This window comes from Mirounga leonina, unplaced genomic scaffold (assembly GCF_011800145.1).
Source record: "Mirounga leonina isolate KUSES-001 unplaced genomic scaffold, KU_Mleo_1.0 Mir_93, whole genome shotgun sequence".
Classification (NCBI taxonomy): domain Eukaryota; kingdom Metazoa; phylum Chordata; class Mammalia; order Carnivora; family Phocidae; genus Mirounga; species Mirounga leonina.
The window spans coordinates 26,802,843-26,828,374 of record NW_023270854.1 but is presented as its reverse complement, the minus strand read 5'-3'; the positions used below and the strand labels follow the sequence as shown (position 1 = coordinate 26,828,374).

The 25,532-nt window shown below is 50.5% G+C and overlaps 1 protein-coding gene across 1 annotated transcript; it reads left to right on the top strand.

Moving 5' to 3' along the window:
* Positions 1-11,904: 11,904 nt before the first annotated feature.
* RNF165 (ring finger protein 165) lies at positions 11,905-24,831 on the top strand. The gene is made up of 6 exons (XM_034995889.1): positions 11,905-12,378; positions 15,973-16,102; positions 17,844-17,948; positions 18,507-18,602; positions 23,488-23,594; positions 24,107-24,831. Exons 1-6 carry the CDS (start codon positions 12,089-12,091, stop codon positions 24,222-24,224), a joined length of 846 nt encoding a protein of 281 aa, XP_034851780.1. The 5' UTR covers positions 11,905-12,088; the 3' UTR covers positions 24,225-24,831.
* Positions 24,832-25,532: the final 701 nt, after the last annotated feature.

Below are 25,532 nucleotides of genomic sequence, written 5' to 3'. Positions count from 1 at the left end.
TCATTCATTCATTCATTCATTCATTCATTCATTCATTCATTCATTCAAGTTCTTACTATGTATTAGGATCTGTGCCAGGTCCTAGGAATATAGGTGAATGAGATAGACCCAGGTCTTGCCCTCATGTAGTGAGGTCTCCTGACCATAGATGCCCTCCACAAAATGCCCTTTTATGAGTGCGCTGGGAATGTTTTTGTTTTGTTTTGTTTTAAAGATTTTATTTATTTGAGAGAGAGCGCGCGACAGAGAAAGCATGGCGGGGGTGCAGGGGAGAAGCAGACTCCCCGCTGAGCAGGGAGCCCAATGTGGGGCTTGATCCTAGGACCCTGGAATCATGACCTGAGCTGAAGGCAGATGCTTAACTGACTGAGCCACCCAGGGGCCCTCTGGGAATGTTTTTATAGACCTCTTTGGCGTTGGATGGAGAAAAGGTATCTTCTGGGATAGATGATGCCTGGAAGACGGTCCCATTCCCCTAGGCATTTTTGTCTGCAATTGCAGATGGTCCCTAGCTGGCCACTCCCTCCTAGGCTCCCGGCCCCTAATTCCGGTCCCAGAGGGCAACTGGAGGGAAACACTGGCCTTTTGCAACTTGCTGGAAGTATGCAATTTAATTGTCTCAGGTCGGGGCAAGTAGGCTTTCTTAGGATGGAAATTCCCCTCCCAGCAGTGGTTTGAGAGCCTGGAATTCAGTTCCTGGGAAGAAGCTGAGCTTTTCATTAGAGATCAAAGACTGGCCCCGGGGAGCATTCACATTGCTGTTCTGGGCAAAACCCCTTTGGGCATATCACTTCCTTTCTAGGCTTTGTTGGTCCAGGAACCAAACTATGGAGAGGGAGGAAAGGAGATGTCTGGCAGCCCCAGGAGCCACACTGGGGAATAGGTCTCTCCTGGGGCTGATCAGACTGGAGCAGAAGAGGTTAAACCGATTTACCTGGAGGAGATAAGGGAGTGGGAAGGGCAGCGGAGGAAGCTGGGTTCTGGGCAGATGGCCCACTTTCCCTCTTCTCCATCTCTGGTTTGTCTGGTCTGCCATCAAGTACTCAGCTCATGAAGTACACCCCGGACTCCTGGTCTTGTGATTCAAGACTCCCCATAACTTACCCGCCCAACTTCTTTCCCGTATCACCTCCCCAAGTGTTGTGTCCTGCATCTGACTGGATCACAAAGGATGCATTTCTTGTCACACGGAACTCCGATGTGGCCCGGGCTGGAGAAGTCAGTGTGGGCCATTGGGAGGCTCAGCCGATGCAGGAAATGGAATCAGCAGGGGAAAGAGGAGACCCCTGGTGGGGCCCCATGGAGTAGAACAGGGAGTCTGACTTGTGGCTCACTTCTCCCCTGCACCCAGGCTCAGGTCTCCAAGCTTGGGCGCTGAGGACTCAGGCTTGCCCTCTCCTTGCTGCTGTGCTCCATCCTCCCTGCCCCCAGCACCTGGCCCGGCCTTTCTGGGCCCCCGCAGACCAGTCTGGCATGGGGAGATGCGACAGTGAGTTTGCATCCTCTCATGGTGGGCCCCCGGAAGGGGTCCTGCCGGTGCTCCCGGCCAGCCCGTGCCCCAGTGTCCACACTCCACTGCCGGGCACTTCAGGGGCCTTTGCATGGGCAGAACTCTGGGGGACATAGTGACATTCTAAGAGACGTGTTCCTTGTGTTGATCCAAATCAGCCAGAAAGAGCTTCATCCCTTTGCGGGCAGCTATTACCTGCCCCAGAGGGTCCTCTTCCCGGCTCACGCCCAGATGCGTCAGCTCTTCTTCGTATCAGGCCGCCCACGGGCGCTGACCGCCCTGGCCTCATCCTCGGAGTCCAGTTTACCCACGTGGATGTTCATACGAGGCGCCCCAAATTGGTGCCTATACCCAGGGGTTTCCTTCATCCTTTTCATGAGTCAAACCCTGTGAGGCATAAGATTTCCCAGGGCCCCGTAGATTTGCCCAGCTATGGAAGCGCCCAATGAGCTAGAAACATGGAACAAGCCCTTGGCCTCTTCTTAGGCCAGCGGGGAGGCCTGAGGCTGCTGGCCCAAGGAGACTGGACTGTGCCTAAGGAATCTCAATCCGCATGGCTATTCCTCAGCCTGTCCCGCCCTCCAGGGGAATGGCAGCTGGGCCCTTGTCATATCATGGGTACCTCCTTAGGCAGGAACACGCTTTCTCCTGGGGGCATGTGGGGAGACGGATGGGGGTGAGGCAGGGGAGGTGGGACCACCAGGGCCATGGCACATCATTTCCACCTGGACAGGTGGGTTCCTCTCTGGGAGTACCATGTGGGGACAAGCATGGGCACGTGGGGCCCAGGTGCTGGCAGAGCTGGGGGATGAGCCCCAAGCCCTAGTCCCCAGCTCAGCTGTCACTACCCGGGAGCCCTTGGACAGGCCACCCCACATTTCTCTCTTCGGGGTTCTCCTCTGTTCAACAGGGCTATCCACTCTCTGAGTATCATTTAGCTTGAATATTCAATGATTCCATGAAGAACTCTATTTCCTTACTAGGGAATAATGTAATCTTTACCTTTTCTGAGATCATGAGGGTCTTTCCTCCTTTCCCTTTCTTCCTTCCCCCTTTCTTCGTTGTCTTCCTCCTCCTTCCCCTTTCTCTTTTCCTCTCCCCTTCATTCTCTCATCCCCTCCCCGTCCCAGAAGATTCCTAAGCCCCTTCTAAGAACAAAGGACATCTACTGCATCGTATTTACCCCAAAGGCACTCACATTACAGCTTATTTTTAGAGATAAAATTTGCCCACAAATGAAATGTCTAGTATAAGAAGTGAATGCCACAGTGAAAAGGGGAGGGGCGTCCCCTGTGGCTGGGAAGGCCCTGGAGCGCTCCGAAGGGGACGGGCATCTGCCCTGGGGAGTCCAGGCTGCACAGGGCATGACAGTCTGGGTAGAGAGGGAGCAGCGCTGGGGCAGAGAATGGCTGTCAAGGGCTGGAGGCAGGCAAGGCCCTGGGGGTCCAGGAGAGGTGAGAGGGAAGGTCACACAGGACAGAGAGAGAGAGAGAGAGAGAGGCCAGGAGGGGAATCTGGGCAAGGAATGCTCAGAATTGGGCTTTAGGATAATGTGGCAGCCCTTCGGAAGGTGGGTTTTGAAGGTCAGCACCGGTCTGCTCTGCTTCTCGCTGCGTTTAGCCCACTTCAGATGCTGGGCATCACACAGATCTCAGCAGGGGCTGGGGCAGGAGACCAGGGGCTGGGCTTCCGGCTCTGGGCCCCTGGGGGCAGCGCAGCAGTCCGTTCAGAAACACCTTCCAGGCCTTTCTACTTGGCTTCCCAGTGAGCAAGATGAGAGGCCTGGTGGGAAGATGTTCATGGCCTCAGACAGCTGAGACTTTTTAGCAGGTGTATAGGATCAGGTGTCATCATTGTGGGTCACAAGTCTAGGAGACTAAGGCCCGGAGAAGTCCGACGCCCTGTCCCAGTCTGACTGCAGGGGGAGGCACCTTGGCCTCTAGGACAGGGCCCTGATGCCAGATAACTTTGCCTGGCTTTGGAAGCCTCTTTGGTAGCAGAGGCCGTCCTCACTGGCCTCTTGTGGACAGCAATCTGCTTTTCAAAAGGCTGGTTTTCTTTACTGCTTGAGAGCTGGCTTTTCAGAAAGGAGTAAACTCTGACCCCAGTCCTAGCTTCTGGGAAAGGGCTCAGCAGGGACCAGACTTCTAGCTGTTTCCCGCCCTCTGTCTCCCCACACTGTCCTGGGGCCCTTGAGACACAGTCTCCAGGGCACCCCCTCCCTTCTGACTCTGTGGGCCCTGCCTAGCACCCCTCCCCTCCCCTCCTCTCTGCCTGTTCTGCCCCCAGCTCTGAGGGAGGGTGATGCTGGGTCAATGAGCCGAGGTTCAGCAGGAACCTGACACCCTGAGAACTGGCCTGGGCAGGATGGGACACACCAGGCCAGTTGTCCCTGGAGACCTGGAAGGTTTGGGTCCCACCCTCCCCTCCCAGGGTCCCATAGCCCTGGGAGGAGCAGGGGAGCTTTGGCCCTGGCCAGCTGGTAGGCTCTGCAACAGGCACTGTGGGCAGTCCTTGTGCCCGAGCCACCCACCAGCAGAAGGTGACGGTCACCAGGGGCCGCCTGCATGGGCAGCAGCCCAGGCTGAAGAGATGCCAGGTCCCCTTCCCTCTTAGTCTGAGGGCTTGGAGGTGGTGCCTCTGGGCCCCAGAGTCTTGGGGACGAAAGCACCTTTACTTCAGGGTGACCGTGTTGGTGCAGATGAGAATACAGCTAGAATATTCCTGCAGCTCAGGAGGCTGCCTGCTCTGAAAGCCTCTGTTAGGCCTCATGGCTTTGCTGTCTCAGTCACCGTCCCGGGCATGCTGACGTGTTGGTCTGGCTCCCCTCTGCTCCCACCCAGGCCCAGCCCTGAGGCTCCCCCAGCCCCCTTGACTCTGTCACCTGGCCAGAAACCACAGACTGGCCCCGGGGGGTCCTCTGGGCATACTGGCCCCATTTCTGCACCACCCTCCTCCTCGGGAGGTCCCTTCGCTGCCAACCCTGCTTTATCAAGCCTCCTAGTTCCCTGGGCTCTGGCCCCTCCTTCCCATCGACAGTTCGGGAAAGACCTCAGTTCAAATCTCTGCTCTGTCCTTCACCAGATGTATGTTAACGAACCTTTCAGAGACTGGGGACCTCTGTCACTATTATCCCCACCCACCTGGCCCACAGCCCTTAGCCCCCGAGTCCCCTGCTTCTCCTTTGCTTTCCCTCCCCTGTGGGGTGGTATGGTTTCTGTCCTCTGATCCACCCACTCTCTAGCTCCCAGCCTGTTCAGGCTCCCGGCCCACGAGGCACAAATCAGTCCCCGGTCCCCAGGCACTGGTGGAGCACCTGCTGTGTCCCGTGTGGGCCAGGTGGGCATCCAGCGGGCCCCTCGCCGTGTGCGTCCCCTGCCCCCGCTGTGCAGGGCTAAATGCGGGCCTCCCTCCGCAGCCCTGCCCCACCCTGCGCCCGCCCCGGGCCCCTGCTGCTCCCAGCCAGCAACCCCGCCGTGCTGTGAGCACTGAGTTTCTGAATTCAAAGACGCACATGTTTTTCTTCCATTTCCAAAACTAATTTGTGTCCTATACTTGATGGGTTTCTTTAGTGGGGTGCTTTGTTTCTGGGCACTCCTTCGTTCCCTTCACTCCCTCAAAATGTTATTTAGCTCATGACGAAGCTTGCAATCGATGGCATTTCAGCCCCGAGGAAGTATGATAAGTGGATAGTGTAATCAGGGACATCTGGAGATTATTTTTTAACCCAAGGGAGTAACTCTAATGGGAAAAATTGTGGGTTGTCTATTGATGGGGGCATTTTGGGATGTAAGTGCTGTTCAGACGTCACCGATCATTGGCTGTCATGGGCCCAGATATTCTATGCTGAGAACTTCCCTGCTCTGGTCTTAGACACCAGATAGAATAGCTATTTCTGCTACTTTCACAGACCCTAAGGCCAGAGGATTGAGGAGAGCCCCGGGTCCCTGACTGGCTGTCTCCTGGCTTCAATTCCCTTCTGAGCAGGGATGCTGAGACTGAGAATCCTCCGGGGATGGAGATGATGGGGAGAGGGACCCAAAGTCCCAGAATGGGAAGTCAAAGGGTCTTTACAGGTAGAAACTGCCCCAAATAGGGGACAAATAGACACTTGGGTTCCCCTTTCTCTTGCTGCCCATCCCGAGAAAGGGTGCCTGCTCTCACCTCCCAGTGCACCGACCAGAGGGTCCGGATGGCAGGGGAGCGCAGCCTCTCTGGGCTGGGGCAGTCAGTCGGCCTTCTTCCTAATGGGCCGTCCCAGAACCCCGAAGGCTCCCCTCGCAGGGCGGGCGCCCTGGTGGCGGGATGCTGGCCAGTGCAGCCTGACTGGTCTCCGGCCAATGCGCAGCTTTCAAACCCGGAGCTCACCCGGGTCCTTCCTGCCATTCTCGTTCCCTCTGGATTTCAAACCAGTCTGCCATTAACCTGTCTCAGGGCAACCAGTCTCCCTCAGACGCCCCCCACATTCAGTCAGCAGCTCTTCACTGAACGCCAGCTCCCAAAGAGGTGCGTGGGGACCCAGAAACAGTAAGACACGAAGCTCAGCCAGCTGGGGGTGGTGAGTGTGAAGACACAGCTCAAGGTAGCCCCTGCCAGGTGCCAAATGAGTGGTACAGACAGGGCGTTCTCCAGGAACTCAGAGGAGGCTGGTGGGCAGGGGAGGCATTTTTGGAAGAGCAGAGAGATGACCTTTAAAGACGGGGAAGGCAGCTGGTAAGGTGTGAGCAAAGGCCCCTCAGTGGGAATGTGTGTGGTGTGTCTGGAATGTTGAGGTGACCAACGTGGATGGCTGGGGGCAAGCTTGGTGGAGTTAGCAGGGATCAGGAAGATGGCGCTTCCTATCAGGCTAAAGGGTGTGCATCTCACCTGTAAGCCATGGGGAGCTCCCCACTGGAAGACAGACCAGTCAGGAAACTTGGCTAAAATGCTTTGTTCTGTGTACAGACTTGGCTTGCTTCCTTTACAGCTGCACTTCCAATGGGGAAGGCACTAACGACGGGGGCCAGTTGAGCTCTTGGAAGGTGGGGCTAGTCGGAATTGAGATGCATTGTTAAGTGCAAAATCTACACTGGATTCTGAAGACTTCCCACACGATAAAAAACAACGTAAAATATCTCAATCATTTTTTTTCTCTCGAGTACATGTTGAAATAACAACACTTTGGATATATCAACCTATGTAATATATAGTTTTAAAATTAAGTTCACCTGTGTCTTTCTACTTCTTTGAAGGCTAGCTACCAGAACATTTTAAGTTCCACACAGTAGCTCACCTTATCATTTTTTTGGACAAGGCTGGATTAGAGTCTTTACAATATACTCTTTTTGTGCAATTCCCTTTCTCCATAGTCATGACTGCCTTTCACTTCTTTTGAGATTTTATTGGTTGGTTGGTTGATTGATTGATGAGAGGGTGAGCAGGGGAGGAGCAGAGGGAGAGGGACCAGCAGACTCCAGGCTGAGCAGGGAGACTCGGAGCTCGATCTCATGACCTGAGCCGAAACCAAGAGTCGGATGCTTAACCGACTGTGCCACCCAGGCGTCCTCTCTTCTTTTCCTTATCTCTCAACAGCTGTCCTTCCCTTCTTGCCCCTGTCCTTCTGTCACCTTGGCCTTCTTCTCTTTTGATGGTCAGGCGAGACAACAGGTGGTGGAGTGAGGGAGAAGGGGGAGTCTAGCGCCAGCTTGCTCAGGCCACAGCTCTGGGATTCAGCAAAGCCAGAATTCAACAGGCAGAGAGGCCCTACTTATCCAGAATGTTGGCAGAAATTACCCTTCTAGAAAATTCTTTTCTGGCTCCTTTGAGGGCAGTCAGAAATTCTTTTTATTTTCATTTGGGTTTGTAAATAGTTACTTTTAAAAACCTATCAATGGGGGCGCCTGGGTGGCTCAGTTGGTTGGGCGACTGCCTTTGGCTCAGGTCATGATCCTGGAGTCACAGGATCGAGTCCCGCATCGGGCTCCCTGCTCGGCGGGGAGTCTGCTTCTCCCTCTGACCCTCCCCCCTCTCATGTGCTCGCTCTCTCTCATTCTCTCTCTCTCAAATAAATAAATAAAATCTTTAAAAAAAAAACACAAAAAACCTATCAATGACATGCACATCATTTACACAGTTGAAAGGTACTAGTCTATAAGATACATGTAGTAATGTGTCTGCCCCTTGCCCTCCCCTACAGCCCAAAGCTCAACACACGCCATTCTTGTTCAGGTATTTACTTCCTGAAATACATAAATTACTAAGTAAATTTCTAAATAAATTCTTATAATGCTATTTGTTGATTTTTCAATTTTGACATTATATATTTTGTCCTTATTAAGAGAGAAATGTCCTCTTCTGTTCTAATACATTTTATTAATATTTTATTATTCATATGTAAATATTGTTCCCTGCTGAACCAAGTAGTGCGTAACAATTGCACTTTCTTGCACAACTGTTTCTTTTCTTGGAGGTGATAACTGCTTATTTTATCTTATTTTTTGGCTACCTTGCTTTTTATGACATTTGTACAAGTTCCTACCAAATTTCTCTATCATATTGCAAAATTCCTTCAAATACTATGTTTATGTGGCTAAATCTCTTGGTAACCCTATCATTTCCATCCCGGCCTCCAAGATACCCTCTTGGAGCACCTGCCCTCCTGCTCCCCCCTGACATGGTGGCTGGAGCCCCTGCACAGCTTGGGGGAGCCCATCTCTCTCAGGTGCTACCCCTATTTTTTGCTCCTCTTTCTTGGTTTGTGTCTGAGAAAGGGTGCCAAGAAGGTTGATCTTTTTTGAGACTCTGCATGCTTGAAAATGTCTTTATTTTGTCCTCACACTTGAGCAATCAATAGTTCAGCTGGGCATAGAGTCCTAGATTGAGATCTTTTTCCCCCCAGTATCCTGAAGGCAATTGCTCTACTATTTTCATGCTTCCAACGTTGCTCTTGAAAATTCTCATGTTATTTTGCTCTCCTGACCCTTTGTGTGGCCCTTTTGTTTTCTCTCTGGAAGGTGTTAGAATCATCTTTGCTCCTACAATTCGGACATCTCACAGGTGCTTCAGTGAGGGGTTCTTCTCCCATCGATTTTGCGGGGCACTCAGGGAGACTTTTCTATCGAGAAACTTAGACCATCAGTTCTGGGAACTACTTTTTGCAATATTTTTCATAATCTCCTCTCCTTTGTTTCCTCCACCTTTTCTCTCTCACTGGTTATGTATGGAAACTTCTGACCCATCCTTCTATGTTTATATCTGTTTTCTCCTACTTACTGTTTCTTGGTTTTCTCGTTCTCCTTCCTGGGCAAGTTCCCCAGCTTTATCTTCTGACCCTCCTGTTTTTAATTTCCAAGAGCTCTCTCTCTTGTTTTCTCTTAGCTCCTTTTAAAAAAAGCTTCTTGTTTCATGGATCCAACATTTTTATTTCTCGGAAGATATTAATTATAGTGTTTTGAAGTTTATTTTTTCCTGGTCTTTGCATTACTTCTGTTCCTTGGAGTTCCTTTTCTTTTCTCCTTTTGAACATTTGATACATTCTCTCTGTTTTCACCCTGTAATCTTCCTCAGAGACTGGTTACCCTTGGGCTATCTGTTCATAGTGAAGAGTAGGTCACTAAAAGCTGTCCAGAAACCATGTGTGTGAGTGTGTGTGTGTGTGTGTGTACTTTTTAATTTATGGGCTTCATTACAGAGCGGCGAATTGGGGAACCAACCATTTTACTGGGGACTCCCAACTAGAAGTTTCTGTAGGGCTCTTTCCAGGACCAGTTTCCAGCATGCTGGGTGACAGTGCTTTCAGAACCAAGTGGCAGAAGGGGGTGTCCCCTGCTTGAGCATGTGCCGCACACCTGCCCTCCTCTATTGGAGCCTGTCTGGCCCAGTTTCGGTACAAAGTACCAGTGTGAGGGAGAGGTAGGTAGTCAGTGAGTCCATGGGAAAGGGGAGAAGCTCCAGGCAGAATTGGTCCTCATACGGACTTGTGATCGGTGCCCTCTCTCCTGCCTTCCAAAGCAGCCAGCACCTCCAATTCCTGACCTTTCCAGCACGGTGACAAGATCTATCCACTTCTGGTTGACCGCCCCTTTGCTGGCGCTGGATTTCCGGTTTCTCAGTTCTGCTAATTCCTCCATCTGCTTTCCATCTTCCAGAAATCTGTTGACATCTGTTGCCTGCACGTGTCACTTCTACTGTTCTCTCCGTCCTTATCTATTTATCTTCTCTTTATTCCTTTGCTCTCATTTCAGTGGGGGTTGGAAGGAGCCGATATGTGTTGAACCTGCCACATGTAGCAGGAAGTCCCTGTAAACATTTCTGAAGTTTGCCAAGTCCTGTCGCCTTCCTTAGTAAGGGACCCCCCCTGCCGAGAGCTGGATCATTACTCATGGAGAATCTGTAAAGGCTTTCCTGTCGTCAAGGTCAATTTTACTTAGAAAAGTCGAGGAGACTAGATTAAACGTACCCTGAACCCAGCTTATTCCTGGAAATGGTTGCTTTTAAATGAATTATAACATTGTAACAAATTATTTAATTTTTATTTAAATAAAAATGACTTTTTTGAATTAGTCTTTTTCACAAAACTGAATGGAAAACAACGTCTGGTTGTTTTGTCTCTGGAAATTAGGGCTCCCTATGGGCTGGGTCCTCGGCGAGGCTGGACTGCCTTTTCTCTAGGTGCCATCTACTGAAACAGGCTGTCGGGCCCATGAGGTTGCATGGGAGGAGCCTTACAACTCCTCTAACAAGTGTGTTGGTTTTTTAAAGGGTGCTGGCTTCTCTGTTCACCGCCTGGAACACTCCCTGCCCCCCCACCCCCCCGCCCCCCCGCCAGCACACACAGCCCAGAGCTTCTACCTGGCAGCGGTGAGGATGACCACGTGGACCCCAAAGCGATGACATCGCCGCGTTCCAAGGAAGGCGACCAGCGGCACCAGCTGCAGGGCGTCCCCTCGGCAGGGGAGGGGCGCAGGGCGGGTCCTCACGCAGTCTTCTCTGTCCTTGCCTCTCCAGGTGCCCCTTTTCAAAGGTCTCAGCATCCTCACGCTACCTCCTGCCGCCACTTCCACCTGGGCCCCCCGCAGGCGCAGCAGCTGGCGCCCGACTTCCCCCTGGCGCACCCCGTGCAGTCGCAGCCGGGCCTCAGCGCCCACATGGCCCCGGCCCACCAGCACAGCGGCACCCTGCACCAGTCGCTGACTCCGCTGCCCACCCTGCAGTTCCAGGACGTCACCGGTCCCTCCTTCCTACCTCAGGCCCTGCACCAGCAATACCTCCTGCAGCAGCAGCTCCTGGAAGCCCAGCACCGCAGGCTCGTCTCGCACCCGAGGTGGGCGGGGCCGGGGCGGGGCCGGGGGCGGGGCCTCGGGGGACACCTGGCTTCCGGCTGCCACCGCCCCGCCGGCCCCACTACGCGGGGTTCCGTGCGGGAGGCAGCTTTTGCTCCAGGTAGAGGCATTCGTTTCAGGCGGTGAACTCCACCTGGACCCGACACGGGTTCGCTCGGTAGCCAGTGTGTGTCCTTGTCACATCACCCAGGGGCAGGAACAGGGCCCGGGTGACTGGTGGTTTATCGTGCTCACGGTGGACTTCTGCTGCACGGTGGGGGAGATGGGATCCCTCATGTCCCCTGGAGCTTCATGATCACCTGATTCTAACACCCAAGTTCCCTAAGGGACACCTGAGGACACAGCTGCTTCAGCCCCGCGGTCAGAGAGCACATGGTCTGGTTGGGGGGACCAGCTATGAAACAAATGGAGAGTAAAATTAGGTAATACTGGACAAGTCACTTCACCTCTTTGAGCCTCAACTGTTAAGAGAAGGAGTTTGATTGCATCAGTGGTTCTCAAACATTTTTGCCTTAGGACCCTTCACACTCTTCAAAATTATTGAGGATTACACAAACTTCTGTTTATGTGGGTTATGACTATTGATACTTACCATGTGGGAAATTAAAACTGAGAAATTTAAACCATATTTATTAATTCATTTAAAAATACAAGAACAAACTCATATGTTAACACCAATTATATCTTTTTTGAAAAGAAGGTATATATACATGTAGTGAGAAGAGGGGCTTTTTTTTTTTACATATTTGCAAATCTTTAATGCCTGGCTTAATAGAAGACAGCTGTGTTCTCATGTCTGCTTCTACATTCAATCTGTTGCAGAATCACATGTAGTTTCTAGAGAACTTCACCATTCATCTGTGAGAGAATGAGAGTAGAAAAGCAAGTAACATCCTCGTATTATTATGAAAATAGGGGTTGGGGTGTCCGGGACAGAGGTGAATGTTGTAGCGGGTCAGAGGGAGGAGAGGTCACCATGCCTGCAGTGTGCAGGGAGGACTTCCTGTAGGCGGTAGGTGGCTTTGACCAGGGCCATGAAAGCTGGCAAGAGTGTGGAGAAGGATGGAGAGACCAGAGGGGTGCACCGGTGTGGGAAAGCCTACAGGAAGCACAGCTACGTGCCCTGGAGACAGCGCAGGAAATTCCGAGGGAAAAAGTAGAAGGAGCAGAGGAGGCAAGGACGTTTGGGGGGGACCAGTGGCCGGCAGACACACCGAGGGAGAGGCCTCCGTGTAGTGGGCCGCCCCGGACAGCAGGAATGTTTGAGTTACCGGCTGCTGCCGGCTGGGAAGCGTCCTTGGAATTTGGGAAGAGGGGCAAAGCCCACTGCTCTATAGGCTGTAGGCTCAGGCTGGCCAGGGCTGTTCAGTGCTTCTGGGGGCTGGGCTGGCCCGGGGCAGCTCTGACACCATGGGCCCTCCTTCCCTTCCCGTGCAGGCGGAGTCAGGAGCGCGTGTCTGTCCATCCCCACCGCCTCCACCCCAGCTTCGACTTCGGCCACCAACTCCAGACGCCTCAGCCCAGGTATTTGGCTGAGGGCACTGACTGGTGAGTCTTTGGGGTCCCTAAGCAAGGGAGGGGAGGGGAGGAGAGGTTTGCCTGAGCCACGGAGTTCCTGTTTCCTTCACTTTGAATGGCACGGGAGACCTCATCTTCAAGCTCCAGCCATTGCCTGTGCCCCTAGTCACCCTCAAAGCCACATGGCCCCCACTGGGCCTGGTTTCAGCAATTAGCTCAGGATGTGGCTGGATAGCATCATGTGCCCAGCTTGGGGCTCTGTGCTCATGATCCTGCAGGGGAGGAGGAGACAGGGATACAAAACATTTCCCAAGGTCAAGGAGGGCTGGAAACCAGTGGTTTCTGGGAGGCAGGCAGAAAGGAGAGTCTCAGGAACTAGCTAGTCAGGGAAGGCTTCCTGGAGGGGGTGGACCTTGAGGGATCCACAGAGAAGAGCCAGGGCAACCCAGCAAGACCAAACACAGGCTTGTGGAGGCAGAGCTCGCAAAGTTGGAGGTAAGGACTGTGGACAGAAGCTGGGGAGAGAGATTGAGGACTTAGCCGTGATATCTTTGTAGGCACCAAGTCCTTGTCTTCCAAAATCTCTTGCACTTGGGACAGTAGGACAGAGGTCTTTGTTGCCCCGCAATGCAGCGTTGCGTGGTTTGGAGTCCTCCGTCACACCTGACTCTCTGGTTCTAGCTCAGCCCTTGGCTGACCTACACTAGGGTGCGAGGCGTACGCCCAAACACTTGAAAAAGACGTGCAGTTCCCCGAGGCATTTAGGTTTAGAGGGCATCACGCCTGCAATTATTTTTAAATAGTTCGGGGAAAAAGCCCATGGAGAAGTGTGTGTGTAGCTGTTGTAAGTATACATGCAGAGAGAGAAAAGGAACTACAAATGTAGCCAAATAGTAAAACATTAACACATGGGGAATCCGGGTGAAGGGTATCCAGGAATTCTTCCGGCTGGTCTTGCAACTTTGGGGTCAACAATGTTATTGTTGTTTTAGAGAATGTAAAAACAAACAAACAAAAAACTTCTGTGGAGAGGCAGGGACTATATTTCAAAAAAAACCAGACAGGCACTGTGTCATTTTTCAGCCGTTTGAACCGGAATGGTTCAAAAATTCTGGATGACTGCATGCGAAAGGTGCTCTAGGGGCAGGAAATAGTTGTTCTCTAATGTGTTCCCATGTCTCCCAGCCCTCTGCCAGTTCTGGGGGACGCTCTGTGAAATTGAACACTTCCTCAAAAGAGAGGCTTCAGGGCGGCCAACTTCAGCCCAGGCTTTTTCTAATTAGCAGATTCAAATCAGGAAGATTTAATTGCAGTTTGGATTGAATTCTGTCCCTCAGCAGTCAAGTCCATCCAATTTGATTCAATTCAGCACACACTGAGTGATTTGAAAAAACATAGGGCAGCCAGCGTGGCGAGTGGGACCGGGGAGGTGACATGGGTGAGTGGTGAGCATTGTCCTGGGGCGGTGTCAGGAGCCGCGCAGGTGTGAGCCTCCCCAGCTCGCTCACCAGCTCGCTCGCTTTCGCCAGATCCCCCGTCCTTCTGCACTTCACTCCCTCTGCCCTCCTGACCTCTGTCTGCTTGAGAAACACAAAGACTGAAGCCCTGAGAGGCCTCTGCAAGGGGCGAGGGAGGCTCCTGCCCTGAGTCACACCTGGGTTCACCCTGGGCTTTTTCTGCCGGGCCTGTCCCCCTTACTTTAGGATATTTGAACCCTATTCAGGCAGCTTCTCTTACCTGGGCAGCTTGGCCTGGGAGTGCGTGGGAGCAGCAGGCCTTGCAGGAACAATCCCAAATATGCCCCCTCTTTGGTCCGTACCTCATAACTCGACCCTGACCTTGAGCTCCGATGTCTCTGTCATCATGCTCCTTCTCTGACTCATTCCCAGCTTCATACTTCCCGCTGTGATGCCCGGGTTCTCATTGCACCCCGCCCCACCGCCCAGCCCTAGCCCTGGCCAGGCAGAGCCCCCCAGAGACACCTGGGACCTGTGAGACGGCAGGTGGAGGACAAGAGCCTCCTACTGTCCTTCCCCTGCAGGCAGCTCTGCCTGGGCCAAGCCTCCAGATTCACCTGCGAGAAGGTGCCAGCACTTAAGCTCCCCGGGAAGAATGTCAGGATCTGTGTAGCAACCAGACCACAGCACGCTTCAAGGTCACTGATAGTGAGTGGAAAATAAAGTTTAGCTTGATATTTAGACACAACTGACAAAACACTGCATTGAGACAATGCCCCCCCCATATATAGACACACACACACACACACACTCACATATATATATACACACATCACATCTGGAAGCAGAAATTCCTTAAATGCCCTTTGTATCTTTTTCCTTAGTTTGGATGTATTTGTTGAAGTGATGTGGGCTGCTCTTTCTGCTTTCCCTCTCTCTGGATCGTGCTGGTCGCGCTCTGCTGTGTCCCTTCAGATGTCCCTCAGTTTTTCTCTGTTCCCGGTGCACTGGGGCTTAGATCAAGGGTTGAGCAGATTCACGTTCAACTCTTACTATTTCTTGGCAAAAATACTGAAAAGGGGTGTGTTCTCCCAGCAGAAAGCTGGTTGTCTGTCCTTCTGTGGTGTTAGCAGCAATTGGTGATCTTCACCAGGAGCCTTTATTTCTTTTGGGGATGCAGGGAGGTGACAGATAACTCCATCATCCCTTACTCATTTATTAGCTAGAGAGCTTTTATAAAGAGAAATTTCCCTTCGTCAACCATTTGGCTACCCTCAGTCCAGTTAACAGAGGAAAGGCAGGATCAGCGTTGGATTCTTCCCCTTTCTTTACTAGTTTTCAAAATGAAGCTTTGGTTCCCTGACATCCTTCAAAGGGACCGGTTTTCTTTGTATAATTTAGTATAGTTTCCCTCTCATGGATCCGAACCTGTTCGAGGAGTTTCCATCTGCTGGAATTATGCTCGCTGACACGCCCCTTGTCCAAGACCTGCCCAGTGGGAAGCTCTTCAGGATGGTTCCTGAATCCTCTTGACATGACCTGGACAACTTCCTTGCTTTCAGTTGTAACAAGAGGTTTCAAATCATTTTGCACATTTTCTGCCCCAGACCTGAAATTGGCCATTTCCCAAGGAGCCCTGGTTACTCTTCAGTTGCAAAGACTGATTAATTTTTTACGTGAAATGAGTTTTCCTGTCCTTGTAGGAGTGGGGGGCAGGGGTCCAGGATAGCTTTCCCAGCCTCACGGCTACCGCGGTCCCTCTTCGTGTTTTTTCTCACAGTGGCACAAATATGACCTCCGCTCCCGCCTCTGCCTGACTTGTCTTCCCTTTGCTCCATACCCCTGACCGGCTCTATTTGGATCCTTCCAGTGTTTCTCTCAGGGATGAGCTTTGTCTTGGGAGGGAGCTTCGGTGCGCTCATTTTAACAAGTTTTATGAGGTGTAGACTGTTCCAGCCCCTTCAGCCCTGGCAGACCCCTTTCCTCCTCTAAGTCTCTGTTTTCTTCACTTTAAAAAGAGGGGAAGGGGCAGGTGATGCTGATCCCTTGCAGCTCTGGTGGTCTGTGACTCTGAGTCTTGTCCCTGGGCTCAAGGTCCGACGTCCCTCCCGTAAGCAGATGGCTGAAGCCCACCGCCCTGTGGTTCACTGTGGCCTTGTCCCCGCAGGGATCTCAGTGTGGACGCCGGCTTGAGCCCGGCCCAGTTCCAGGTGCGGCCCATCCCTCAGCACTATCAGCATTACCTAGCGACTCCTCGAATGCACCACTTTCCCAGAAACTCCTCCTCCACGCAGATGGTGAGTGCAAGGGCTCTGCCAGGAAACCGACCCCCTTGCTGCCTGGGGGTGCCGGCCGTGGACTAAGGCCAGCGGCTCCCCCGTGTCCTGCTGTCATGCTCTCCTCCCCTCCCCGCTCCTGTTCCCACTCTGGCTTGATGGCATCTGCCGGACAAAAGCCAATACTGTGGGTGGGACTGAGTGGGGCACTGGAGGAGGGAAAGGGGCGCATGGTGGGCTGTGGTTTGTGGGGAAGGGGCTCGGGGCTAAGAACAGCCAGGGTAGTCCCTCATTATCACCTCATTTAGCTAATTTCTTGGGGTCAGCGCCTCCCTGGGCTTTGATTTTACTAATCTATGAGACGGCATGAAGATGCCTGCCTCGTCCTTCTCACGGGGCTGGCAAGGGCCTGCGTTAGGGACAAAGGAGCCCACACAGGAGCCCCCTCGGGCCGGGCCTGCTGATCCAGTTCTGCTTTGTGCAAGGGGCCGCACTTTGTCACTACAGGGCTCTGCGATTGCAGAAAGGGGCAGGCTGGCTCTGGGGGCCTCCCCAGGCCCTGGGGCTGCCAGTCCCTGGGACAGAGGTGAAGACAGGCCATTAAAGCAGCAACGGACTGATTGTGAAATCTTATCTCCAGACAGCTCGTTCGTGTTGCTGCCCTACAACACATTTCCCCCCTTCCAGCCCTTGTCTCTGCCGTTAACCACCCCGTTCCTCAGTATCCTTGTTTGCGCAATGAGAGGTTTGGATGAGTGATCGCTGAAGCCCTTGTCCGCTCTGAGGTTCTCGGGTTGGTGTCAGGAAGCACCATCTCCTAAGAGAAAAAGCTAACATTTATTGAACGCTTAGTGCATGGCAGGCCCTGTTCTAACCACTTTATGCGAATTACCCAGAACCTTACATGAAAGGGTTTTTATCCCTGTTTTTCAGATGGGCAAACTGAGGCATAGAGAGGTTAAGTAACAGAGCTCAGGAGAGGAGCTATGATGGAAATCTGGCCCCTCCATCTCATAGCCGGGGCCAGGATGAGGTGAGCAGGGCAGGGCCTTGCCAGGGCAGGGTCAGATCCTGTCTTTATTTAAAATTTTGGTATTTTGTTCATTATGGACTTTTCGCATTAATTTTGATTTTTTAAAAAGAAATATTGCCTTAAAATATTATTTACTTTGATTACTGAGTCTATTGTGCTGAAATCTGTGCTCTCGTTTGTCCCGCCTGGACAGGACGTGGCCAACGCTCTTCACGGTCTAAGGCACCGCCTGAGGCCGTACTGAGCCGAGGGGAAGAGGTGGCCCACGGCCACCCAACTGCCTTGTTTGAAGTCACCGTCTGCCACTTCGTTGCATAACTTAGGCACTCACTTTATCTATTTGTGTCTCATTTCCCCTACCAGTAAAATGGGGGTAGTAATTGCACCCACATCCTAGATCCGATGAGATCTATTAGTCACGTGAAGTACTTAGACAGAGCCTGCCTTGAAATAAATGCCCAATCAGCTTAGTTATCTTACTAATTATATTAGTATACAGTGTATATATTTACTAATCTATATTTACTTTATTGATTTTGTTATTTTTTCTGGGGCCGGTCTGGCACAGGCTTGGTTCTTGACGAGGAGAGGAGGGTATCGGAGCAGGAAAGAGAGCACTTTTGCCTGAAGAATCTCGGGGGTGTGCAGACTGGCCGGTTATGGGGGGAGCAGTCAGATGCTGGGCTCGTGCAGCCTGGAATCCTATCCAAGGCATTTTCTCCCCAACAGGTCGTCCATGAAATCCGAAACTACCCTTACCCTCAGCTTCACTTCCTTGCTCTCCAGGGACTGAACCCCAGCAGACACACCTCCGCAGTGAGGGAGAGCTACGAGGTACGCCCGCCCCTTTGTCTGGCTCCAGCTGGCTTGGTGGAGACACCATTCTTGTTCATTGTTCCCTCCTCCTTTCTCCTGCTGGTGGCTGGGGCATTGGAGGTTGCGGGGAGCTTCGGGGTTGAGAGTAAGAGAGAGAAGAAGAGCGAGTGAGTAAAGATGTGGGGGTCTTTCAGTACCAGACAAGTTCTTCCCAATGGCTATGTGAATGCTTCTTTTTTTTTTTTAAAGATTTTATTTATTTGACAGAGAGATAGAGAGAGAGAACAAATAGGCAGAGAGGCAGGCAGAAGGAGAGGGAGAAGCAGACTCCCCGCTGAGCAGGGAGCCCGATGCAGGACTAGATCCCAGGATCCCGGGATCACGACCTGAGCCGAAGGCAGCCGCTTAACCGACTGAGCCACCCAGGCGTCCCTATGTGAATGCTTCTTGCTAACATCTTTCAGTGCCCTTCCTCCATATTGCGTGCACACGTGTGTGTGCGTGTGTGTGTGTGTGTGTGTGTGTGTGTGAGTTAGCGCATGCAGAGTGCACATGTCCACATTTTTCTCTTTGCAGGAGCTGCTGCAGCTTGAGGACAGGTTGGGAAATGTGACTCGGGGAGCTGTACAGAACACCATTGAGAGGTTCACCTTCCCCCACAAATACAAGAAGGTGAGTCTGCTAGCAGGTCAGCCTGCGTAGTTGAGGGGTTGTGGTTAGGTGCTCTGAAGCTGTGATGTTTTCCCAGGGTCTTTTCCCCTGTCTCCATCAGGTGTGACCAGGAGGGGAGACGGGGTTGCCTCTCATCATAAAGGAGGAAGGCTGTGTGTGTGTGTGCATGTGGATTTGTGAGTGGGTGTGTTAGGTAGGCATACAGGTGCATGAATGCTCGTATCTGAATGAGGTGGACAAAGGGAGCACCTGCAGTGAAGATAAGTGAAACTAAGATACGCCTTAGAAAAGAAGTCCAAGTCCAATCCCACATGGGGACAAATGGGCAACTAAGGTCAGAGCAAGAGTTTCCAATCCTCATTGAGCATCAGGATCACCTGGGGAGCTTTTAAACCCACATGTTCAAGGCTCCACCCCAAGCCTATAGAAGTAGATTCTCCACAGTTATGGCTCAGGAATGTAGAGTAGGCTTAGAACCCAGGAATCTGATTTTTAAAGCATTTTTAAATTCAAATAAATAAAAAATTTGGAAGCAACCACGGTGTCATTCAATAAGTGAGTGGATAAACAACAGTGGTGCATCCATACAATGGAATATTATTTCATGATTTTTAAAAAATGAGCCATGGAAAGAGATTAGGGAAACTTAAATGCATATTACTAAGTGAAAGAAGCCAACCCTAAAAGGCTGCATACTGTGTGATTCCAACAATATGGCGTTCTGGAAAAGGCAAAACTAGATTGTTCAAAGGTCCCTTGTTGCCAGGGGCTTTGGGGGGAGGGATAGACAGTGAATGGGTGGATCACAGGCTATTTTTAGTGAAATTATTGCACGCCACCGTAATGGTGGACACATGACATTGTGCATTTGTCAAAACCCATAGAACACTACAACAGGAAGAATGAACCCTAATATAAAGTCTTCAGTTAATAACAGTGTATCACTATCAGTCCATCAGTTGTAACAAATGTACCACACTAATGCAAGATGTTAATAACAGGTCAAACTGTGTGTGTGTGTGTGTGTGTGTATGTGTGTTGAGTGGGGGAGGGATGTGTGAATGGGCTGTATTCTCTGCTCAATTTTAATGTAAGCTAAAATTGCTCTACAAAATAAATTCTGCAATGAAAACAAACACTTTTTTTAAAATTTAAGAATTAAAAGCTTGACAAGTGCTGAGAGACTTGGCGTGGGAAAATGCTCATTGAAGTCAAGCCAGAGCCCATCTTCACTGCCCCATGAGGCACTGGGGTACAATGGTTGTGAGCGCTAAGTGTTGGAGTCAGATAGGGCCAGTTTTTAATTTCAGTGTTACTACTGTCTTTGTTTGGGCTGCAATAACAAAATACCAACAGCTGGGTGGCTTAAACTGCAGACATTTATTTCTCACAGTTCTCAAGGCTGGGAAGTCCAAGATCAAGGCACTGGGTTCTCTTCCTGACTTGTAGATGGCTCCATTCTTGCTGTCTCTTTGGATGGCAAAGAGAGGAAGCTCTGGTGTCTTTTCCTCTTATAGGGGCGCTAATCCCATCATAGGGTCTCTGTCTTCATGACGTCACCTAAACCTAATTAGCTTCCAGAGGCCCCATCTCCTAATACCATCACATTGGGGGATAGGGCGTCAACATATGAATTTGGGGGTGGGAGGCACAAACATTCAGTCCATAACCACCACTGATAGCTGTGTAGCCCTGGACAACTTACTTGGCTTTTCTGGCCCCTCCCCTGTCCTTTTTAATGTAAAATAGGAATGATGTGTTAGTAGCAACCATAAGGGGTTCTCCAGGGATTCAGTGGGACAATGGATATAACAGCTTAGCATAGTGCCTAGTATCTGGTGAGTGATCAGGAGGTTGAACTGCTCTCACCTTGATATAGGGCTCACTTGTTCTAGGCTTGCAGAGATGCCAATGATATCAATTAAAAGACCATGAATCTTGGTCTGTGCAGATCCTCATAGAGGTATTGGATTCATCCATAAGTTATTTCAACCAACATTTATTATCTACAATGTGTCCTATATGGGTAGGGTGTTCATACAAGAAATGGCAGTATTTCAGTAACTAAGGGTATCATCAGGAAATGGAAGATAATCATTCTCTGCAGGGCAAGTTTAGGCTGTTGGAGGAGAACATGGAAGGGGATGAGTGGCGTGTTCAAGAGTCCAGAGCAGCTTCCACTCCTCTGACCAGGGCGTACTCACTCTTGCCAGGGCCACGCGCTGCACCTGCCGCCAGGGCCACAGGCCTTGAGGAGACAGAGAGAGAACACATAAGGAGGATGGAAAGGGAACACGAACCAAGCCAATGACATAAAGAGTTGAGGTAAAGATGATGAGAATGAAGGGAGAATTAGGAGAATAAAATATTATAAGAAAGAAATAAGAAATAAAATATGAAATGATAAAGTTTAGGACCCAAATAAAATGTGAAAAAAACTTTAAAAATTTAAACTGAGAGTCAAATAATAAAAAACAAAAAAATATTTTACAGTAGTGATGATAAAAATAAAAAATATAAAAGAAATATAGTCATGCAGACAAATATAAAAAATAAGAATTAGGCAAAGATACGAAAACAACATACAGAATGAAAACCAGTAACACTGACGTGAGAGGGAATATGAATGAGGGAAAAAAGGTACAGGCAGAAGGGGTAAAATAAATATGAAATACATGCTGAGAAGAGTTACCATTAAACTAAAAGTTACACAGATAATGAGAAGACAAAACCTAGAAGACCTAAAAGATTAAAAATACAAAAGAGGAAATAGGGTAAGATTTGAAAAGAGACAATAATTAAAGAAATATAGATTAGGGACACCTGGGTGGCACAGTTGGTTTAAGCATCCAACTCGTGGTTTTGGCTCAGGTTGTGATCTCATGGTCATGAGATCGAGCCCCGAGTTGGGTTCCATGCTCACAGTAGAGTGTCCTTAAGACTTTCTCTCCCTCTCTCTCTGCCCCTCCCCCTGCTTTCTCTCTTTCTCTCAAATAAATAAATCTTAAGAAAAAAAGAAATACAGATTAGACATAGTGGAATAAGGTAAGACTGTTTGAAATCATTAACTATAAAAAGGAAATCATGAATAATGGTGGGAAAATAACAATAGAAAATAGGCAAGTAGTGAGTCTTATTAGTATCTTTTATAGAACATCCCATTTCTCAAAGGACCAACTGAAAGAAGGCCACTCTTCCCAGAAACACAGCTGGGCTGTTAGGCAGGCAGACCATCATGACTCCATTCAGACTCAATAGCCATGATGATTATATGGGACTATGGATGTAATTCTGATTTTCTGGGTTCTAGACGAGGGAACCCTTATTGCAGTGGCCATCACGGGGTTTGCAGTTGGAGTATATAGGGCCCAGGGAGGCTGAGAGCAGAAAGCATAGATTTTCTTCTATGTTCCAGTAAGGCTCTAATACTCCAGGGACCACATCAGACTAAGGAACTCCAGAGCTTAGGACCAGGGACTTGAGTGGGGAAACCTAGCATCTAGGCCTGTCCCCAAGGTCATAGTTATTCTGTGGGTGGTGTTTTGTTTTGTTTTGTCTTGTTTAAATCTTGTGAGTCTTCAGATTTTTCTCTTGGCAAAATGACCTTTAAGTCTGCTTCTCTCTGGAGAGGGGACAGAAGGGCTAGTTTTCTTCCCATGGATATTATCAGACTGTTTCACTGCACAGCTTGGAGATGGGGACAAGAAAGCTGGGCTGATTTCATTCACTGATTAGATTCCTTCCTCCCCAGAATATTTTTAAAGCACTGATGATGTGCCTTCTGCTTGGCCAAGCGTGGAACACTACCCAAGGAAGGGTGAACCATGGTCCACACAATCTAAGAACTTGGAACTTTCTACATAGCAGTTAATGATTTTCAAATAATTAGCATAGAATTTAAAACAGTTCAACTAAAGTCAACAAATATAAACAAAGTGACTACATGATGTCCAAACTCATTTTGGAGCTAGTGCCTATCTTAAAGGAATTTTCTGGATAGGAAGAAATCCAACAATATAAAGTAACAGTATGGTACAAATTATAGGAGTTGAGGAATTTTGCCTTCATCTAGTAATGAATGAATAAATGAGTAGACCTTAGTAGAGTGAAAGAAATAAAGGAAGAAGGGAAGGAGAGAAGGAAAGAAGGAAGGAAGGAAAAAAGGAAGGAAGGAAGACAGGAAGACAGGATGGATGGATGGATGGATGGATGGATGGATGGATGGATGGATGGATGGATTGATGGATGGAAGGATAGATGGGTAGATAGAAGGTTGGGTGGTTGGAGGCTGAGTGGGTAAATGGATGGGTGGGTGAGTGGATGGATGGGCGGTTGGGTAGATGTATGCCTGCATGTATGTATGGATGGATATATGGATGGATGGGTAGAAGGGTAGATGGGCAGATGGGTGAGACGTTGGGTGGATGGAGGGCAAGTGAGTGAGTGGATGGGTGGAAGAGTAAATGGATGAGTGGATGAATGGATGAAGCATGCTGGATATGAATGTGGAGGCAGAAGCCTGGAGGCAGGGATCTAGGTAGGAAAGGACATCAGGAGGAGTGGACAGTATGAGGGGAATAGGAAGGAGAAGCAGTTTATGCACAAGCCATAGTTTTGCCATGGACTGATTCATTAGACACACAATTCCTTTCCAAACTCTATACCCTTCAGCCAGGATAACCACCACTGTATCCTGAGGCAAGGAGGAAGAGTTGGGGAGGAGGCTGGGAAAAGGGCCTGGGGTGAGCATACAAGTCTGGGGATTCCTTAAGAATTTAGAAAGACACTGACTCACAGATAAGGGAGGGGGAGGCTGTGGTTGAAAGATAGTGGTCACCAGGTGAGCTGATCCAGGTAACCAATGCTTCTCCTCTGCTTCTCATAGCGAAGACCCCAGGATGGCAAGGGTAAGAAGGAAGAGGGGGAGGAATCAGACACAGATGAGAAATGCACAATTTGTCTGTCTATGCTGGAAGATGGAGAAGATGTGAGGTAGGAGACCCACCTCTTCTGTTTCCCCTCCCTTCCCCCCACAGGTGTTAGTAATCAGTCATGTGCTGTATGTCAGGGAGACGGTGCTTGTTCTCTTGTGTGTGTGTGTACTAAGTGCGCTATAGTGGGCTATGTGGTTGTTCTGGGAAGGTGGGGTGTGGAATGTTCTAGATGTGTGATGTTTATGGTGTGGACTGGTGGACACAAAGTGTAAGAGAACAGAATGATGTTTGGCCTGGATGGGTCTCAGACAAAGTCATGGCTTTGTTTCAGGCTGGTCTGAAAGGGCTTCATGGAGGAGGAGGGCCATGGGGTGCTCCTCCCTGTCATGACTTCTCATCCCAGCCACAGCCTCACTCTGGGGCAGGGCTCCCAAGACCCTCTTTGGCCCATCCCCCAGTGGTGCCAGTGTGGGTCCCCCCCCAACCTGTGATAGCCAATATCGCGCCGCCCCTGGCCCGCCGGGGACCCCTCCCTTTCCACCAGTCATCTGACCCTCCCTTCTCTTCCAGGCGCCTACCTTGTATGCATCTCTTCCACCAACTATGTGTGGACCAGTGGCTCGCCATGAGCAAGAAATGTCCCATCTGCCGAGTGGACATTGAGACACAACTGGGAGCCGACAGCTGAGGGAGGAATTAGCCCGTGGATGCCCCATTTTCCTTCACCAGGTCCCCCCACGGCCATAGCCCTTGCAGCCAAACTTTGCCTTCTGAGCCATTTGATGTAGAGGAGAAGCCTGCAAGCACATTTTGTGGAAAGAGGAGTTGGCGGTATCAGTGTCTGAGGGAAAGGAGGGGTGGGGGGAGGACCCCCCATCCAGAATGGTGACTGCCCCCATCCACCTCGCTGCGCGGGAGGGAGCTGGCCGTGCCCGGAGCGGGGGTGGGAAGGGGGGGCCCACGCTGCTGAGAATCTCGATGTGAACTGGAAGGTCCTAGCTGATAGACAGGCCCCTCAATCCTGTCCTTTGAAGGATTGTATATATACCTCTCGACCACGTAGAAACCACGTAGGGGTCTCTAGCTATTTCTGTGGATGGCAGCCGGAGCATGTTAGCTTAAGAAAAATGTTGTGTGTGGTGCTCTAGTCATCTTGTGGTGGACATGTCGCTATTACGAATTCGCACCAAATATTTCTCATTGAGTTCCTTGTTTTGGTGCCTGACCGAACCAACCAACAACAGCCCAGATCTTCCCGTCTTTATGAGAAAAAAAGGAAAAAGGAATCAAAGGTGGGGGAAAAAAAAAAAGCCAAATCCTGTTTCTGGTGAAAAAGGATGATTTTTTTTTTCCCCCACCCAGGTTGGGAGGCGGGAGGGGGGTTCTTGTTCTGTTTTCGGTTTTGTTTTTTCCTTTGCTTTTGTTTTTCTCATGTTTACAGTGCATGGAGTGTGGAAGGGGAGCATCTGGGGAAGGGGAGGACTGGAAAAGGAGCAGATGGGGGGCTTAGGCGGGCCCCCAAGGGGCTCAGCCAGGGTGAGGAAGGCAGAGTTTGAGTAGGAGAAGGGGAGATTCTGTCTGGAAGGAGGGCTCCCCAGTTCCAGGGCCCATCTACTCAGTTCCAGCCATGTCCCCGGTTCCACATGGAACTAGGGAGGGGCCAGCCTTCAGCTAGAGGTTCCCCCGTGTTCCTTGGAGCCAGGGTGTCCCTGTTCATGCCACCTTCTTCCTTTCGGCTGTGCTTAAGCCCTGTCACAAAGAGGCAATTTTGGCCACTGCCTCCCTATGCAAAAAATTAACTGGATGATGAAGATATGTTAGCATAGGTGGTAGACACTTGGCCTTGGCCAAAGTGCTCTCAGCTAGCACTCGGGGGCCGAGGTCAAACACCGTGGACCTGGAGGAGGGCCTTCAGCTTCTTTTGGGGTGTCTCAGATCCCGATGGAGTCCCTCAGAGATGGCCCCGGTCCTGAGATTGTGTTGGCTGGGTTTGGGA

What these genes read in the sequence shown, in the direction of transcription:
- RNF165 (XM_034995889.1), top strand. Translation starts at nt 12,089, where the DNA reads ATGTTTGAGTTACCGGCTGCTGCCGGCTGGGAAGCGTCCTTGGAATTT. An exon ending in CAGTGAGGGAGAGCTACGAG is followed by an intron (nt 17,949 to 18,506) that starts GTACGCCCGCCC and finishes TTCTCTTTGCAG; the next exon opens with GAGCTGCTGCAGCTTGAGGA. An exon ending in GAAGATGGAGAAGATGTGAG is followed by an intron (nt 23,595 to 24,106) that starts GTAGGAGACCCA and finishes CTTCTCTTCCAG; the next exon opens with GCGCCTACCTTGTATGCATC.